This window comes from Xenopus laevis, chromosome 2L (genome assembly GCF_017654675.1).
Source record: "Xenopus laevis strain J_2021 chromosome 2L, Xenopus_laevis_v10.1, whole genome shotgun sequence".
Classification (NCBI taxonomy): domain Eukaryota; kingdom Metazoa; phylum Chordata; class Amphibia; order Anura; family Pipidae; genus Xenopus; species Xenopus laevis.
In genome coordinates, this window is record NC_054373.1 from 147,876,739 (window position 1) to 147,895,293 (window position 18,555).

The window sequence follows — 18,555 nt, forward strand, 5'->3', positions numbered from 1 at the left end:
CTGTTTTTGCCAATGTAGGTTCCTTTGGGAAAATATGCAGATCAGTACAGCTGCACAGGCTGTAAATTACTGCTGCCTAGTGCAAGCAGACAGTTTATAAAAACTTCAATTCAGTTGGACAGCTCTGATCCAGATTCTAATGTCTAGCCTGAAATTTAAACCTCTGACCCTTCTGTGTCCTCTAGAAAGATGTACTCAGAGCTGCAGTGATTTTACAATTTAAAAGGACACAAGCACTATAATGATCATTTAAACGTAACCCAGAAGTTCATATGTGATAAAATGTTGTTTTTTATTAAGAACCTATTTAGTAACAAACCAATGGCATATAAGGTTCATGGAGTAACACCTTAATTGCATAGGGCAATCATAAGCCATAAGAATCTTGGGATCCTCTGTCATTCCTTACCAAGTAATGGGATACAGGTTTTGCACAGCTAATGCTTAAAAGGATTATGATGGAATGGATAGAGGGTTTGGTCTAAGGTTCGACACCACTACACCTCAGGAGTCAGGCCTAAGGCTAGACTGCCAGAAAGTTTGACTACAGAAAGCATGACTTCTTCACAGAGAAACCTACAAGCCTTTAGTTTTGTAAGGGTCCCACTTTAAGATAGTTGCTTTCCCCAACCATCATCAATCATCTTAATATACCCCCTAAGACAGTGATCCCCAACCAGTGGCTCGTGAGCAACATGTTGCTCTCCAACCCCTTGGATGTTGCTCTCAGTGTCCTTAAATCAGGTGGTTATTTTTGAATTCCAGGTTTGGAGGCAAGTTTTGGTTGTATAAAAACCAGATGCACTGCTAAACAGAGCCTCAATGTAGGCTGACAATCCACATAAGGGCTACCAAATGGCCAATCACAGCACTTATTTGGCACCCCCAGGATATTTTCTTATGCTTGTATTGCTCCCCAACTCCTTTTTTCAGAATGTTGCTCACGTGTTCAAAAGGTTGGGGATCCCTGCCCTAAGATAACATAACAAACAGGCTAAGGTGGCCATAGACTCCAAGATCCGCTCGTTTGGCGACATCGACAAACGAGCGGATCTTTCCCCGATATGCCACTAAACTGCATGGCTATATCGGGGGTAATTCGAACGGTCGGCCGTATGGCCGAACGATCGAATTACGATGCACCAAGCGGCTCCGACGGGTCGGTCAGGTAAAAATCCAACCTTCCCGATCGATATCGTGGCCAGATATCGATCGGGAAGACCCGTCGGAAGCCACCATACAAACGACCGATATCGGCAGCTTTATCTGCCCGTGTATGGCCATTATAGTGCATTAAGAAAACAGGATGATTAGAGCTAGAGCTTACAATTTTGGTTGGCAACAATAGACATAAAAGGATGTTGATAAGAATTGCTTTCTTACTGTATGGTTTTCCCTCTGATATGGGGAGGAGAAAGGATTCACTTACATTATAACCCACCTGTAGGTATTTACTGTTCTTTGGTCTTATTCCTGTGTAGATTTTTGTTTCTTCGGTTTATTTTATTTTAAACTTTTCTTCCTTTAGGATGTACTCACTGTTGTGGATATTGTTGTGTGGGGCTCTATATATCCTCTAATTGTGGATGCATCTAGCCTGCCAGGTAATATTTGCATGAATAATAATAATAATTTTATAGTAACATGTATTCCAAAACTTCACTACTTTTTGCTATGCCATGCTTTATGTCCAGCTAGGGAGTACTGTTAAATGTGCAGTTCCCAGTCTTTCCCAATCTAGAATGTTCTAGGGAACACTGGGAAATAGACAACGCAATTCCTATTGTTTTAAATCATTTTGTTTGTTTATGTGTTTATGAGTTTAATTGCATTAAACATTTTACTTGAAACCCTCCAGCAGTTTCCTAATTGTAAAACCTTTTCTTATTGTTTACCTTCCCATAAAACAGTATTTTTTTTTTTTTTTTACCTAGGCAACCACTCAGTTCTTCTTTGCAGTGAAGTAATTAGGCTTGTTTTAAATTTCAGGTTTTGCTTTTGATATTTTGCCCTCTGTATCCCTCACAATTCACAATCTGTTAAAATTTGCAGCTGAACAATACAACCAAAAAATGTTCCACAATAGTTTTACCCAACAGGCTAAAGGCTCCAGGTGTTGTCAGCCTGCGTATTTTTGGAGGTTGAGAGAAGCAGATCTGCTTTCTGCCCCTGCTCCATTCATTTGAATCCAATTAGGCTGTGTACTGTCACACACAGCGGAGCTGAAACGAGGTCAGCCACGAGGTGCCTCCTTTGCATATTTGGGCTAACCGCTAGTGATGTGCGGGCCGACCCGATACCCATGGGACCCGTGGGGTGGGTTCGGGTCGACCTCGCAGTGCTCCTGGTGGGCGGGTGCGGGTTGAGCTCTTCTCCTGCTCTCCCCTCCCACCACCTTCAAATGCCGGCATCCGACTTCCGGGTACCAGTTTTATAGTGTCGCGTCTGCTCGCCCGCCCCTTTTGTGACATCATTGTGACGTCATTGGCTGGACGGGTCTATAAAAGGACCCCGGAAGCGGGTGCGGGCGGGCGCGGGTTTTAGCAACATCACTACTAAGCGCCACTTCAACTTCGATGTGTGTGACCACGCACAGGTTGATTGGATTCAAATCAATGGAGCAGGGTCACTGAGCAGATCTACTCTCTCAACCTGCAAAAATATGCAGGCTGACCACAATCTGTGTGTCCATAGCCTTACTGCAGCATTAGTTAAGACTACTAGCCAATGAATAGTGTGATTGAGCTATGATTGTCACAAAAGCAGTAGTGCTTGAAGCCAGCATTACCAAAACAATGTAATACATCATCAGCCTTGAGTAAGGAAGTAGAAGACTGTATCGGTGTCCTAAGGAGAGTGGCTTGTTGTGGTTCATTGTAAACTAGCAAGCTTAATATGCCTTGAATAATTTGTGTATATATATATATATATATATATATATAATATATATATTTTTTTTTTTTTGGCAATTAGCCAGTACAGTGGAGATTAAGCTATATACAAATTATATTCTAAAGGCCAACAACCCTTTTAAGACTCGATAACTAGCCTTAAAGGAAAAGGAAAGGTTAAAACTAAGTAATCTTTATCAGAAAGATCTGTATAAATACACAAGTAAACCTTTCAAGTAATGCTGCTGTAAGTCCTGTCAAAATGTATTTCCTTCTATTGTGTACACATGGGCTTCTGAATCAGACTTCCTTCTTTCATCTTAAACCTCCAGGGCACGGTATGAGCATGCTCAGTTTGCTCCTCTCCCCCTCCCTCTGAGCCCAGAGTTTTGAGTGAGCAAAGAGAGACTCGTGCAGGAAGTGAAGTCACACCAAGCTAATATGGCAGCTGCTATCCTAAACAACCAGATAAAGCTTCTAGAGCTGTTTACTATGGTATGATAAAGCACTCTACAGAATAAATGTAGTGTTCTATCTTTCACTACTGTGGCTAATCTATTGCCAATAATCTGCCTCAGTAGCTCTCCTTCTTTAACACCTGGTTTAACCTGGTACTTTGGGATATTATCGATAAGAAAAGCTTTGATTAGCCATATGCCATAACATATACATGGCTGTTAAACAAAAGCCTCCTATGCATTACAGCTTTCACAACTAACATACTTTAAAAAGAGAGAAAGTATTTATTATTTTATAAAAAGTATGCTTTTTAAATCTACTACATCGAATTCTTTGGTAATACATAGGGTACCTTTTTAAATCTACTACATCAAATTCTTTGGTAATACATAGGGTACCTATCTCCCCAAATTGCTTACTTGATCTGGCTGATACAGTGTGTTTTCAATGGTGACATGGCCAGACAGACCTTTGCCTGGAGCCACTACCAGCAATGATTCTGTAGCTGCATTTTTATGTGCAAATGCAAGTTTGGAGCCCATTTATGAACCAGTCTGCATTTCTTGATAATAGTTGCCTTTTAAAGCTACTTATTGATATTTACCTAAATCTGTTTCTTTTCTTTTTTTTTTTTGTAGAAGAGATGACGTCACTTAAACGTTGGTTTCAAAATTTAAGTCAGCTAGAACAGTGCCAAAAAGCTGCATCATCACTGTTTAAAGATGAGGATAGCTCAGTCTTCAAGCCTTACCTCCAGAAGCAACCTGCAGCCATAACCCCATCTGGCAAACCCATCTACAATGAGCAAGAGGTAATATATATACAATAGTGCACCTTCTGCAATGGCCTAATAGTATTAACCAAGAGGCAACCCTTTGATTATCTCCTGGTGTAAGAGCAGAGGCATTGTTTTTCACTGTTGCTAAAAATATATTTATAAGAATATATATTGATGACACAGAAGTATGCACAAAATGTCTCTGTCTTAAATATATTGATAATGGGTTGAGTGCAGAAGACTCTTGTATTTGTCTATATGTATTTTGTGGTCACAGGCTCATTGCACCCCCGCCTAATGGTTTTAAAAATTAGTGGTGAGCACAACTTTCCCTTGTTTTTTATTTATATATATATATATATATATATATATATATATATATATATATATATATATATATATATATATATATATATATATATATATATATATATATATATATATATATATTTTTTTTTTTAATAGTAGATACGTAGACTCTCATTCTGCTTGTGGGAGTTGTAGTTCAAAATTATCTGCATCATTAACGTTAGCTCTGTATTTTTGTTTACAATAAGTGCCTGACAAAGTTATGTGCTGAAAAGGGAGTTTCTTTGTAGAATGAAACATGTGTAGTGTGGATTTCTAAGCCGTTGTTTATTGACCATTTCGACTTAACTATTTCCCACCTTAACAGGGAGAGGACATTGAGTCTCTGTCTGAGGAGGATATTCAAGCTGCTGCTGAAGCTTGGGCTAAAGGTCTTAGTGGTGCTCCAAAGCCAAAGCTGCAACCACACCCAATGTAAGGAAGTGCTATGCACCTGTGTATACTGTAGATATGCCCTCATACTCAACACTCTGTATAGCAGAGACACTATATATATATATATATATATATATATATATATATATAGATAGATAGATAGATAGATAGATAGATAGATAGATAGATAGATATATAGATAGATATAGAGATATATATAGATATAGATAGATATAGAGATATATAGAGATATAGATATATATAGAGATATAGATATATATATATATATATTTTTTTTTTTATGGAAATACATGTCCCAAACTAGCAGTGGGTGGGTGTGGAATTGATACAAAAAGGGTATTGGTACAAAGGGTGCAATGATCTTGAAACCTGTTTCCCATAGATTTGAGGAGCTTAGAATGTCTGCATAGACCATGCTCTCAGCTAATATCAGACAATGCCCACAGATGTATGTAAGTGCTTTATACTTAGTGCTGCTCTTTATGCTTATGGCCACACAGTCAACCTGAGCTGCCTGAGTTACGCAGTGGGGAGACAGAAGCTGTATGCATTTATAGTTGCACAGGCTGTGGGTGGCCCAAGGGCAGATAAAGTATTTTTTAGAATTCCGTTTCATTTAATCACTTGTCATTATTGCTATTTATAAAATAAATGACTATAAAATAAATGACTGTTTATGGAACAAAATATTTCTTTATAATCCAAAGCAGAAGATAAAGCCTAGTTTTTTCATCCATGTCATTTTACAGCCTGCCTGTGGAAGGAGAAAAAAATATTCTCATCACCAGTGCTTTGCCCTATGTGAATAATGTTCCACACCTTGGAAATATCATTGGTTCTGTGCTCAGTGCTGATGTTTTTGCTAGGTAAGTTGAACAATTAGCCATACCATAGATTTTCTTTTTCTTTTTGACTAAAACTATTTAGGTTTCAAATTTTGTTTCCTATGACACGACCTATGCTAAATAAATACTTGCCTCACGTAAGTCAGCATTTTATCATCTTTACTTGTATAAAGGATTCTGAAGTCTATCTTGTATCACTAGTTTAGAGCCCCTGCCTGAAAGTGAAGCTGGCGGGACATTCCTGGGTGACCGTATCCTGCCCCACAGATTTAACTCATCTGGTAAGGGGCAATGATTATGTCCTAGTGCATATAGTAGAACAAGATGGCATCATGAACAGGGCATAGCCACAGTCCATCACGCAGGCCCTGTCTACTCTTAAACTACCTTTTCTCAATGCCCGGCAGCAGCATAATAAGATGCTGGGGGGCAAATTCACTAAGCGCCGAACGCTAGCGTTACTTCGCTAGCGTTTGGCATTTTCGTTACTGCACAAATTCACTAACGAACGCTGGCATAGTTTCGCTAATGTTACTTCGCATCCTTACGCCTGGCGAAGTTTCGCTAGCGACGTAACTACGCAAATTCTCTAACGCGCGCAGTGTACTGAACGCTACCTTTTACGCTAGACTTCCTTCGCCATCTCAGACCAGGCGAAGCGCAATAGAGTAGATAGGGATTGCTTAAAAAAAGTCAAAATTTTTTCTAAGTCCCAAAAAACACTGGCGTGTTTTCTACATTATGGGTGATAGGCTGAAAAAGATCGAAAAATTTTTTGGGGCTCCCCTCCTTCCCCCCTACATTTCCTGACTCATGGCAACTTACCTAGACAGTGGGCACATGTGTAGGGCAAAATAAAATTTTTATTTGATGTTTTGAAGCTTTTCTAGCCATTTGTAGTGCTGATACGTATTCCTCCATTGAAATTTGAATTTGGCGCCGTATGCAAATTAGCCTTCGCTAGCGTAACTTCGCTTTACTTAGCGAATCAACGCTAGCACAACTTCGCAACCTTACGCTACCCCTGAGCGCAACTTCGGATTTTAGTGAATTTGCGAAGCGCTGGCGAAACTACGCCTGTCGAAGTGTGGCAAAGTGCGGCGAAGTTACGCCTGGCGCAACTACGAATCTTAGTGAGTTTGCCCCTGGGTGTTTTTACTGGTGCAGGTTTTAGGTTTTGTAAACCTAAAGTGACATAGTACCGCACTCAGCGAGAATACTTGTGAAGAAAATCGATATTTTGAAAACCATCAAACCATCCTTGAGAAAGAGCACAGTTGGTGTTCAAAAGTTTGGATGTTTTTCAATAAATCTTGATTTTTTTTCACATGTATTCCCGTTGAGTGCGGTACTATGTCACTTTATTTAATGAGTGAAAGAAAAAATAAAAAATTTTAAAGTTTGGTCAGCGGACCTTTCTCAAGACATCCCAAACACACCAGTATTCTCCAACCTAAAATAGGCATTTGGTTATGTAAATTAGTGTCCAACCCACTCCCTGTGATGTGATCAAGTGCAGTATATACAAGATATAAACATCATCAAACAGAGAATCATTGCAGGTATCACATAGAGTTTTACAAAAGTAAAATCAAGTGTAGAGTGTGCAAGTGTGCGAGTGCCCAAACAAAATGTTAGAGGACATGAGTGCATTAAAAGAAAAATGGCCAAAAAGCAGGAAAAAAAGGGGGGGTGGAAAAAGAGACCGTACAGAACCATAACAACAGGCTCAGTCATAAATAGATCATCACTATAAAAAGAGGGAAGATGGCTGAGTGGAAATGAACAGGCGACCTGGCTTTGTGTACAACTATCATGATTTTCATAGTAACCGAAAAGACACCGCACTGTTCACAAAGAGCACTTATTAGCTATAGCCTAGCCGACATATAGGTAACAGGAGATTACACTCTTTAGGAGTCCAAATTTATTGGTCGGTCATAGCCAATATTGCCCGGCAGCAGCATAATAATATGCTGGATGTTTTTACTGGTGCAGGTTGGAAGTTTAAATCATTAGCTGATTTAATTCCGTTATTTCTGATGGAAAATGAAATGAAAGCAAATCTGCTTGTGGTATTAAGTCAGCCAATATGAGAATTCCCTTTCTTTGCACATCGGGTGGTACGTATTCCTAAATGTATGATATTGCATTTATACTTAAAAAATTATATAGCATGTTCTGTAAGGGTTATCAATTGTATGCTATTACATTCTTAAGCATGTTTGGTATTAATCAGATCAGTTTTGGTCTTGTGAGATGATTGGACTTTTCCCAAGGCAATGGAGAAGTCGCCCCCAAAAATCTGCTTTAAACAGGCTAATGGCAATAGTTATGGCAATTCTAGGGCATATAAGCATAAAAAGCACATTCTGATTATGCTCCTATAGCGTGTGCACAGGTTATAATATGCTACTTTAGTTCTGCTTAATACAGATGTCCATTCAGTTGGAAGGCTCACACTTTTCTGTACCAATAAATCCCTACACATTTTCAGCACAGCAATGCTCATAATGTGCAAGATAACACCTGTAGGAGTATAACAATCGCAGCAGGTGCAAGGCCGGTAATTACAGACATTGTTTTATAAATGGAGACACTCATGGGACTTAAGTGCCATCGAAAGGGTTTCCATGGCAGCTTTCAGCCATGTAGAGTGGATGCACTTATGGTAAACAAAACAAAAATAGAAATATATGGGCGCTCTCAGAAGGCCTCTTAATACAGGTACTGCAAAAAGAGTGACCATTTCAAAAATTAGAGTTTATAATAAGCTTCATCTCCTTCATCTTCATCTCAATGTTTATATAGTCCTCATCAGAGGTAATATTATGCTACACAATCCTTTGTCTGAGGCACCTAAGAAAGTCACCTTGTCGTGCCATCCAGCCAACCCTTCCTTCCAAGTAATACAAATACTCCTGCACCCCACATAACAGTAGGAAACGGGTCAAACTTTTCTAGCTAAAATAATGATTGTTTTAATTATATTTTCAGGCAAACATGAGAGGCCCCCTTTCTCAACAGTACTTGTCAGACACTTTAATTCATGTTTTGATTTTCCAGGTACTGCAGGCTGCGGAACTGGAACACACTGTACATATGTGGGACAGATGAATATGGCACAGCCACAGAGACCAAGGCTATGGAGGAAGGTTTGACACCACAACAGATCTGTGACAAGTACAATGCTGTCCACACTGCAATATATCAATGGTTTAACATCTCTTTTGACTATTTTGGACGGACAACAACCCAACAGCAAACCACGTGTGTGATCAATTTCTTTTTGTCTTTTTTCATATCTGATAACACATTATATTATGAGATAGCTAGCACTTTAAGCCTTGGGATTTTGGGACATGTAGTTAAGAACTACTGGATTACCACAAATGACTATATATTATAGTAATAACCATAATAAACCATTCGTTCTTTTCTTAAGTATTGCCCAGGACATATTTCATCGACTTCTCGAGAGGGACTTTCTTCTGACAGACACTGTGGAACAGCTTCGCTGTGAGACATGCAAGAGGTTCTTGGCTGATCGCTTTGTAGAAGGAATATGTCCTTTCTGCAACTACGAAGAGGCGAGAGGGGACCAATGTGACAAATGTGGAAAGCTCATAAATGCTGTAGAGTTAAAGGTATTCTTGATATAAAAGCCAGATTGCTATCTTTATATTCAATTTCCAGTACTTGACAAGGCTAAATGTACCGTTGATGTTTTTCTGCAGTAAGTACAGGTACCTTTTTTCCAATGCTTCCTTCTGTCTCGGTGAATCACCTGCTGAATGCAGTAGCTGCTGATTTTTTTTCAGGTGCTAAAACCAGCACAAAAAAGTTTGCAGTTGTGTAAGAACGGCCATTAAGGTTTGTGAATGTCTCATTTGTGTGCAGGTTTTACTAAACTCTCTTAAGCTGCTGTACCTTTACTTATGTAGGTTTTCTGTAGAAATGTGATGTACACATTTTCATGAATTACAAAAGCTTTGATATGTCTAAGCATTATTAAGCATATCGAATAAATCTGCCCCATTGCTTGGTCCTGCCTCATATTTCATTGCCATTACTCGTCATATGAGTAGACCTGGCTTCACTCCATTTTTGTTCTTGGTTAAAATTCTTACTGTGCACTCCTGTGGTATGGCAGTTGCACCTCACACAACAGGATGTCTGTCTGCCACTCCAGGTTTCTTTATTTTCTTTTTAAAGCAGTGTCCCGACTAGGCCTACATGTTAAATGTAAACTTCTGTGCTTCCAATTACAGAAACCACAATGCAAAGTTTGTAAGCAGTCCCCTGTCATTAAATCATCCAAACATCTCTTCTTGGACCTGCCAAAGGTGCGTAAATTCATTTTCTATATAGGTACAGCGTTATGGGTAAGATATTGTAAGCCACAAAATCCTGTAGATCTGTTTCTGCTGTAGTAGCTCATTGAATGTATCTCTTTAATGTGTTTGTTTTTAGAGCTATTATATCTTTATAATATTATAAGAGGACACATAAGCCACAAGCTTTACATTTCTGGTATAAATTCAGTTGGGGAAAACATAATAACCTGCTACAATGTTCCACTTCTATTGCTTCTGAACCTATTTTCTAAAGGGGTATTGGCCTAGGATCAAAAGTGTATGTTACATAGTTACATAGTTACATAGTTACATAGTTACATAGTTACAAAGTTAAATTGGGTTGAAAAAAGACAAAGTCCATCAAGTTCAACCCCTCCAAATGAAAACCCTGCATCCATACACACACCCCTCCCTACTTTTAATTAAATTATATATACCCATACCTATACTAACTATAGAGCTTAGTATCACAATAGCCTTTGATATTATGTCTGTCCAAAAAATCATCCAAGCCATTCTTAAAGGCATTAACTGAATCAGCCATCACAACATCACCCGGCAGTGCATTCCACAACCTCACTGTCCTGACTGTGAAGAACCCCCTACGTTGCTTCAAATGAAAGTTCTTTTCTTCTAGTCTAAAGGGTTGGCCTCTGGTACGGTGATCCACTTTATGGGTAAAAAGGCCCCCTGCTATTTGTCTATAATGTCCTCTAATGTACTTGTAAAGTGTAATCATGTCCCCTCGCAAGCGCCTTTTTTCCAGAGAAAACAACCCCAACCTTGACATTCTACCCTCATAATTTAAGTCTTCCATCCCTCTAACCAGTTTAGTTGCACTCAGTCTCTCCAGCTCATTTATATCCCTCTTAAGGACTGGAGTCCAAAACTGCACTGCATACTCCAGATGAGGCCTTACCAGGGACCTATAAAGAGGCATAATTATATTTTCATCTCTTGAGTTAATGCCCTTTTTTATGCAAGGCAGAACTTTATTTGCTTTAGTAGCCACAGAATGACACTTCCCAGAATTAGACAACGTGTTATCTACAAAGACCCCTAGATCCTTCTCATTTAAGGAAACTCCCAAGTGGACATGTCATATTTTTGAGTACAGTTTTAAGAAACTAAATATGTTAGCAGTGCACATCGTAAGATATCATTAGCAAGCAATTCAGTCACACTATATGACAGTTAGGCACTCCAAGTCAGTAATAGTGCCAGTATTAGTCACTTATTGATACATGGGCTTCCAGCTCACTTACTGTTTCCAGCAGCCAAAAAAACTATTACTCTGTGAGGATACAGTTTTATTATATGTTTCTTTTATTATTTTTATCTTTTATTTCTGTTCAGACCCTCTCGTATTCAACTTCCACTATCTCATTGAAACCACATCTGGTTGCTTAGGTGACTTGTACCTTAACATTCAGATAGCTGCTAAAATTCTAAAGTGGAGAACTGCTAAAAAAATGCTAAATATTTCGAAAACCACCAAAAACGTTTTTTAAAAAAATTATTGATTGCAAATTGTCGCTATTGGTTTGGGACTCCCAACAAGTTTTCAGCAGGAGAAATGTTATGGTAAATCACTCGTGTAGCCTTAGGTTTTACCAAAAAAGACCATTTTTGCTTTTGTTATCCTAATATTAAAAACAAAGCAAAATAGAAACAGTATAACATCTGCCAGTATTTCCTACTTCATTTTTTTGGGCTTATTGCAGTGGGCAATACACTGGGTATCATGTTTAATTTATTCTAAAATGTAAGGGGGTGAATATGCCTGAGCTCCACATTCTGTCTACTCTTTCATAATTGATATTAAGCATTATGATGAACATGTGATTTGTAGCTAGAACCTACAACAACTGCCTGAGTGGGTTAGGATAATCTTACAAAATACTACCTGGGCCTTATCTCAAGACCTTATCTTTTTGTAGCTAGAGAAACATTTAGAGCAATGGTTGGAACAGTCCTTCTCGTCTGGAGACTGGACATCAAATGCCCGTTTCATAACGCGCTCGTGGATACGTGATGGACTGAAGCCTCGTTGCATCACACGTGATCTAAAATGGGGCACACCTGTGCCGCTGGATGGTTTCAGAGACAAGGTGACACAGAGTCTTGATTTAAACACTTCTTGATTTATACATGGACGTTGTTTTACTTATGTATGCCTCTGTATTATTACAGGTGTTCTATGTCTGGTTTGATGCTCCCATTGGCTATATTTCTATTACAGCCAACTATACAGATCAGTGGGAAATGTGGTGGAAGAGTCCTCAACAGGTACCAAAATAATACTGTGTAATTATGGGTTAGTGATAGATCTTTGGGCCAATTGTCCTTCACATTAGCTAATAGCATTGTATATGTATAATTATATAAATAAATGTCAAAAGAAGTGGAAACATGGTTTAGCCCATTAAAGTACAGTCTTAAAGGCATGGTTAGTACAAAGCATCAGGCAAGGTGTATTCTGACGAGTGGCACGTTTATTCTCAAGATACGGACATTTCCCAAGTGATTTGCTTTTACAGCCCATTGAGAAATTATTTAATGTGGACTTTTTCTAAAAAAAAAAAAAAAAGCTGCAATTCTTCTGGGTAAGAAAACTGTGAATCTATACTGTGAAATCTAAAATATTCCAGTGCATTAAACCTTGGCAAATCTCTCCATATAGATCTAAAATATATACATAGTCCGTATTCTCTGATACTTCTAATGAGTATGTCTTTTTTTTTTTTATCATTAGGTCCAGCTTTATAATTTCATGGCAAAGGACAATGTTCCTTTCCACAGTGTAATCTTCCCTTCCTGCCTTTTGGGTGCAGAAGATAACTACACATTGGTCAACCACCTTGTAGCTACAGGTAGGGTTTTTATAAGATTTGCACTATACCATTGTGTCTCTGAGATTCTCTGCTTCATTGATATGATAGGATACTGGGCTTTAGGGAACTATTATGACACAGGGAACCATTGTTTCTCTTGAATGCAAAGGGACCTTAAAAGAGGGTTGTTCACCTTTAAATTAACTTTTATTATGACGTAGAGAGTGATATTCTGAGACGATTTGCAATTGGTTTATATTTTTTTATTATTTGTGATTTTTTAGTTATTTAGCTTTGTATTCTGTAGCTCTGCAGTTTGCAATTTCAGCAATCTGATTGCTAGGGTCTAAATTACCCTAACAACCATACATTGATTTGAATAAGATACTGGAATATGAATAGGAAAGGGACTGAATAGAAAGATGAGTAATGGAAAGTAGCAATAACAATACATTTGAAGCCTTGCAGAGCATTTGTTTTTTAGATGGGGTCAGTGACCCCCATTTGAAAGCTGGAAAGAGTCCAAAGAATTAATAATTCAAGCTGCAGAATGGCCCTCTGTGAGTGCTTATGACATGAAATTCCATGTTTGTGCATATTCAGGAAACATGGCAAGACCTATTCTAGGTTTTGTTGTCTGCAAATGGATATGGAGTAGCTGTGATGGAACATGTATTTGAGTGTGTAGCGAGGTGTTGTATGCATGATTCTACAGCGTATATGCTGAAAGCATGTCAAGTAAGAATATGATATAGCTTCACTAAATGTGTACCTTTATCTGAACAGAATATTTAAATTATGAGGATGGTAAATTCTCCAAAAGTCGAGGAGTTGGGGTATTCGGAGATATGGCACAGGAGACTGGTATCCCTGCAGATATATGGAGATTCTACCTACTTTATGTGAGACCGGAAGGACAAGACAGTGCTTTCAGCTGGAGTGATCTCATGCTCAAAAACAACTCTGAGCTCCTGAATAACCTTGGCAATTTTGTCAACAGGTAAGATTCTGTTAGGATCTATGAATAAACAGAGAAACGTGAAACCATTACATTTCTTGTAACAGAAATAGATTGCTGTAGGCACGAATAATGAGCATTTCATGCATATTTCTAACAATTATGGGTCAAATTACCTAATGTTAGATGGTGAGATCATTGTTGGTGCTTTATAAATAAAACAGTAATAGGTTGTATGAATGTCTCCCTACTGGAAGACTAGGAGGAAAGAAGGCCAAGAAACTGGGGTACGTAGTTAGAGCAGGCCAAGGTTAGGGTTGGCAGTAATTGATCATACATATGGAACAAGCTGGGGTATGTGCAGTTCTTTATAGTTGTAGTGAAGGTCAGGTCTGATCAGGTGAGATCCATAACATAGAGCCATCGAGTGTAGTCAACAGCCAACATGGATTAATGAATGAAAGCAAGACACTGTAAGGAAGCCCACAACAACAATATATTTCTGTATGTCCATTAAAATGTATCTCCCTGTGTTTGTGTCGGTGTCCACTTGGGATCTGCCGCTCTACGAATTATCTATAAAACCTTGAACCATGGCGAGCAGCTCAATAAGTAACCTCCTGTGGTACTTTGGATTTGTTGCACCAGACAATTTATACTGTTTTATTTATCACAACATTCATGTGTCCCTAAGTGGGCACCAGCACAAACACTGGGAGATACATTTTTAATTTACATACTGCACTATATTATTGTTGTTGTGAACATCCTTACAGTGTCTATCATTCATTTATGGAGCCCATACAGAGGGAAGAATGAAGGAAGTAAATCTCCACCAGATGAATTTGAGAACTATTCAACACTCTGGTTAATTTTTCTTTCCATAGATGAAAGGCTGTGCTGTAAATACAAACGTTGGTTTATGCTTTTATTTACGTGTCTTGTGGGGGTAGGTGGTTTGTTAGCAGGATTTCATCTGTGTTCACACTCTTTATGCAGGGCTGCTATGTTTGTACAGAAGTTTTTCAATGGCTGTGTTCCAGAAATGGAGCTGCTTTCAGAAGATAAGAGGCTTCTGGCCCAAGTTGCAGCAGAACTGCAGCAGTTCAACCAGCTTCTGGAGAAAGTCCGGTATGTTCTTCAAGGACAGGAAAACCAAACAATTTATACATGTATTTATACATTTTTGCATCTGTAAATTAACAAAATTTCATAGTTTTACACTGCTCTTTTATAGAAAACAATATGGTATATTGAAGTTACAACTCTGCTTCTAATAAGTCCATGTTAATTCCACTTTTCAGCATCCGAGATGCTCTTAGGTGTATTCTGAACATTTCACGTCATGGAAATCAGTACATCCAAGTTAACGAACCATGGAAATGCATCAAAGGAAACCAAGAAGAGCAGTAAGTTTCCCTAAAGGTTCCACTTACCATCCTGACTTTTATCTTTTACCCCAGAAGAAAACTGATGCAAGAAACCTGTAGTACATTGTCCCATTTATTGTAAAATATCCAATTCTCTGCAGTGTGATTTCCTAAAAATGCAATTCTCTGTGCTTTTGCAGGAAGAGAGCAGGCACAGTGACTGGAGTGGCTGTAAACATGGCAGCTCTTCTCTCGGTTATGTTGCATCCATACATGCCAACAATTAGCGGTGTTATCCAGGAGCAGCTGCTAATGCCACAAGAATCTAAAGTGTTGACCACCGACTTCTGCTGCCGTCTACAAAGTGGGCACCGAATTGGCAATGTGAGAAAGTATATGAAATTATTAGTGAAATTATAATAATTGGTAATTTCAGGATTATGGTACAAGGGTTCCCTGCTCTATATCCAGGCCTGGATTTATAGAGAGGCCACCAAGGCCTGGGCTGCCCAACCACACCCACATTGGTTCCGAAACACTGGGGAGGAGCAGGACAATAGTTTTTAAAATTTCCTGTACGCCAATCCCCATTGCTCTGGTCCTGATGATGAAAATTTCATTGAATAAAAGGGAGGGATCAGGGTGACAAATTACACTGAGCCTAGGGACTCCTGCTATGTAAATCCAGCCCTGTCTATATCTATCAGTCAGATTTGCTAAAGGGCGAAGTGGGCTTTTTTAGCGATAATTTGCCAAAATTCAAAGAGACATCACCAATTTATTAAAGGCAAAGCTAGCTAGCCAAAAAGCTCAGCTCTCTTAAAGTTTCTCAACGTTTCACCAGGCGATCGTTACTCTGCAAATTTATCAAAGTGCGGACTTTCCAATCCGTTTCCCCAGAGTCTGTTTTTACTGGTTCTGCCTGGCAAATTGATAAGATGAAGCTACATCCTCAACATTATTATGAGTGACATCATATCCTGTATGCCAAAAAAGTCATAACATAATGTGGGATTATGTTTACAAGTTGTAAGTGTTAAATATATGTTATTTGCACTTTTTTTTAACTATTTGAAGCTCATGCTACATTTGTTTTCAGATGGGCTCATGTCTAGGACAATAGAGGATCTGTTTTGTCTTTATTTTGCTTCCTTGGATGTTTCAAATAAGTAGCCTCTTCCAGCAATTTCACCAAAAATCACTACATCTATAATCTACCCGCCATATTTAAATTGAGCGTAATTAGGTTACGAAGTTTCACTAGGAATATAGTAACACTAGATAAAATTTGCTAAGCAATGTTCACGCTGACAAAGTTTCACAAGTGTTCATCTGCTGAGACGAAACTTTGTATTTTGATAAATATGTGTAGTCGCTGCAAAATAATGTTTGACGAAGTTACGCGAAGTATGACAACGTTTCCCTAAGCTAAAACTTGCCTTTTAGTAAATTTGCCCCAGTGTCTCAGACATTCTTTACCATAAGGGAAACTATTACCATTAGTCTGTGTCTGGAAAGGTACTTGTGTTTTCTGAATCTCCTAATGCATCAATATGGTGTTCTTCAGGTGAGTCCACTGTTCCAGAAGCTGGAGAATGACCAGATAGAATCCTTGCGCAAACGCTTTGGAGGAGGGCAGGTGAGAAGTTTGGTCTTGTATGCACACTATACTACACAATAGAATAATGTTTGCAAAGCTCTTGTGCTTTCACAGGAATTATTTAATATTATTTCTAATTCTAAAAGCACAAAATAATTAGAGCTGAATTATAATTAAGAGGAGTTAAGTGTAGAAACTGCTGTTACTATTCTTTTTTTTATCTTTCTACTCGCCAGTGTATTCTGTAAGGTATTTTTTTTTTTAAAGTTTTTATTTTTGCATTTTCAAAACAAACATACATACACACACGAAAATAATAATAGGACATACATAGTGAAAGTAGAACCAGCAGTCAGAACATCGTCACAAAAGCAACACAATCCTAGTGCTTCTCCTCATATTCCAACCAAGCTCCCCAAATGCCCTCGAACTTCTTGGGGCAACCCCTAGCAACATAGACCAATTTCTGGTAAGGGAGGATAATATTAACCTTTCTCCTCCAGAAGGTAACGGTCGGGGGGTCCACTGATTTCCAATGTAGAAGAATAGATTTTTTAGCATAAAACAAAAGCTGTAAGTAGCACAGTTTGACTACAGCTTTCAAACCCAGATCATCCATAACGCCCAAGAGACAGACTAAGGGGGTCCTAAAACTCGGGACATCCAAGACTAGAGAGATGTGCTGCAGAACCTCTTCCCAGAACCCCTGAATCCTCGGGCAATCCCAGAAAACATGCATAACAGTGCCTACCTCCTGGCTGCATTTATTGTTCTGTAAGGTATTTTAATTACAAGAGAAAGCATTTGTGGGGTAACTAAAAGTACGACATGTTTGTGTAGCAAGTCATGTGTTCCGCACATACTTTATATACATTGTGTAAGGATCCTTCCATTCCAACTATACTTCTGGAATTGATTGTTGGGTTTGATAGATTGACCTCCGGTTTATAATGGCTATGTCTTGGGCGGGGGTGCAATAAATGTGCACCTAGTGAATTTGATTTCCGCTGTATAATTGCAAGTCATTTCTTTATTCCTCTTGGTCTGTCCCCTTTCTCATCAGCTTAACGGTGACAGCACTGTGCCACAGGTAATGTGATAACTGCATGTTGCATCCTGCATTTATCTATTTGCATGAGGAATTTGATAACATTTAATAAGTATTTAATAGGGCCCACAAAATAGATTCATGTGTTGTGCCAACTGGCTTTTCAGATTAAATACTGCACACAAAGCATTTCCTCTGCAAAACATAAAGGGATTCGGCCATGATTTTTATGATGTAGTTTTTATTTCTAAATTACACTGTTTACGCTGCAGATAATTAACTCTAATATATACAATTTCATTCCTGAACCAAGTGTATTTTTTTAGTTAGTAATATTGGTGTGTAGGCAATAATCTCAGGTCATTCTGACTGGTCATGTGTTTTCCGAAAGAATCAGCACTTTATGATGGAACTGCTTTCTGGCAGGCTGTTGTTTCTCCTTCTCAATGTAACTGAATGTGTCACAGTGGGAATGGATTTTACTATTGAGTGCTGTTCTTCGATCTACAAGGCAGCTGTTATCTTGTGTCAGGGAGCTGCTATCTGGTTACCTTTTAGGGATGCACTGAATCCACTATTTTGGATTCTGCCGAACCCCCGAATCCTTGGCGAAGGATTCGGCCGAATACCGAACCTAATCCGAACCCTA

The 18,555-nt window shown here is 38.7% G+C and overlaps 1 protein-coding gene across 2 annotated transcripts in view; it reads left to right on the plus strand.

Annotated features, from left to right (window-relative positions):
* mars1.L (methionyl-tRNA synthetase 1 L homeolog) overlaps positions 1-18,555 on the plus strand; it is a 29,874-nt gene that overhangs the window by 5,673 nt on the left and 5,646 nt on the right. Inside the window, exons 5-20 of one of the 2 annotated variants that reach the window (XM_041581019.1) lie at positions 1,529-1,604; positions 3,989-4,161; positions 4,805-4,911; positions 5,643-5,759; positions 8,805-9,008; positions 9,184-9,385; positions 10,010-10,084; positions 12,037-12,207; positions 12,290-12,385; positions 12,852-12,969; positions 13,717-13,930; positions 14,888-15,019; positions 15,193-15,297; positions 15,459-15,642; positions 16,826-16,897; positions 17,922-17,948. In XM_041581019.1, the coding sequence (XP_041436953.1) occupies positions 1,529-1,604; positions 3,989-4,161; positions 4,805-4,911; positions 5,643-5,759; positions 8,805-9,008; positions 9,184-9,385; positions 10,010-10,084; positions 12,037-12,207; positions 12,290-12,385; positions 12,852-12,969; positions 13,717-13,930; positions 14,888-15,019; positions 15,193-15,297; positions 15,459-15,642; positions 16,826-16,897; positions 17,922-17,948 (2,073 nt within the window). 2 annotated transcript variants of the gene reach the window in all.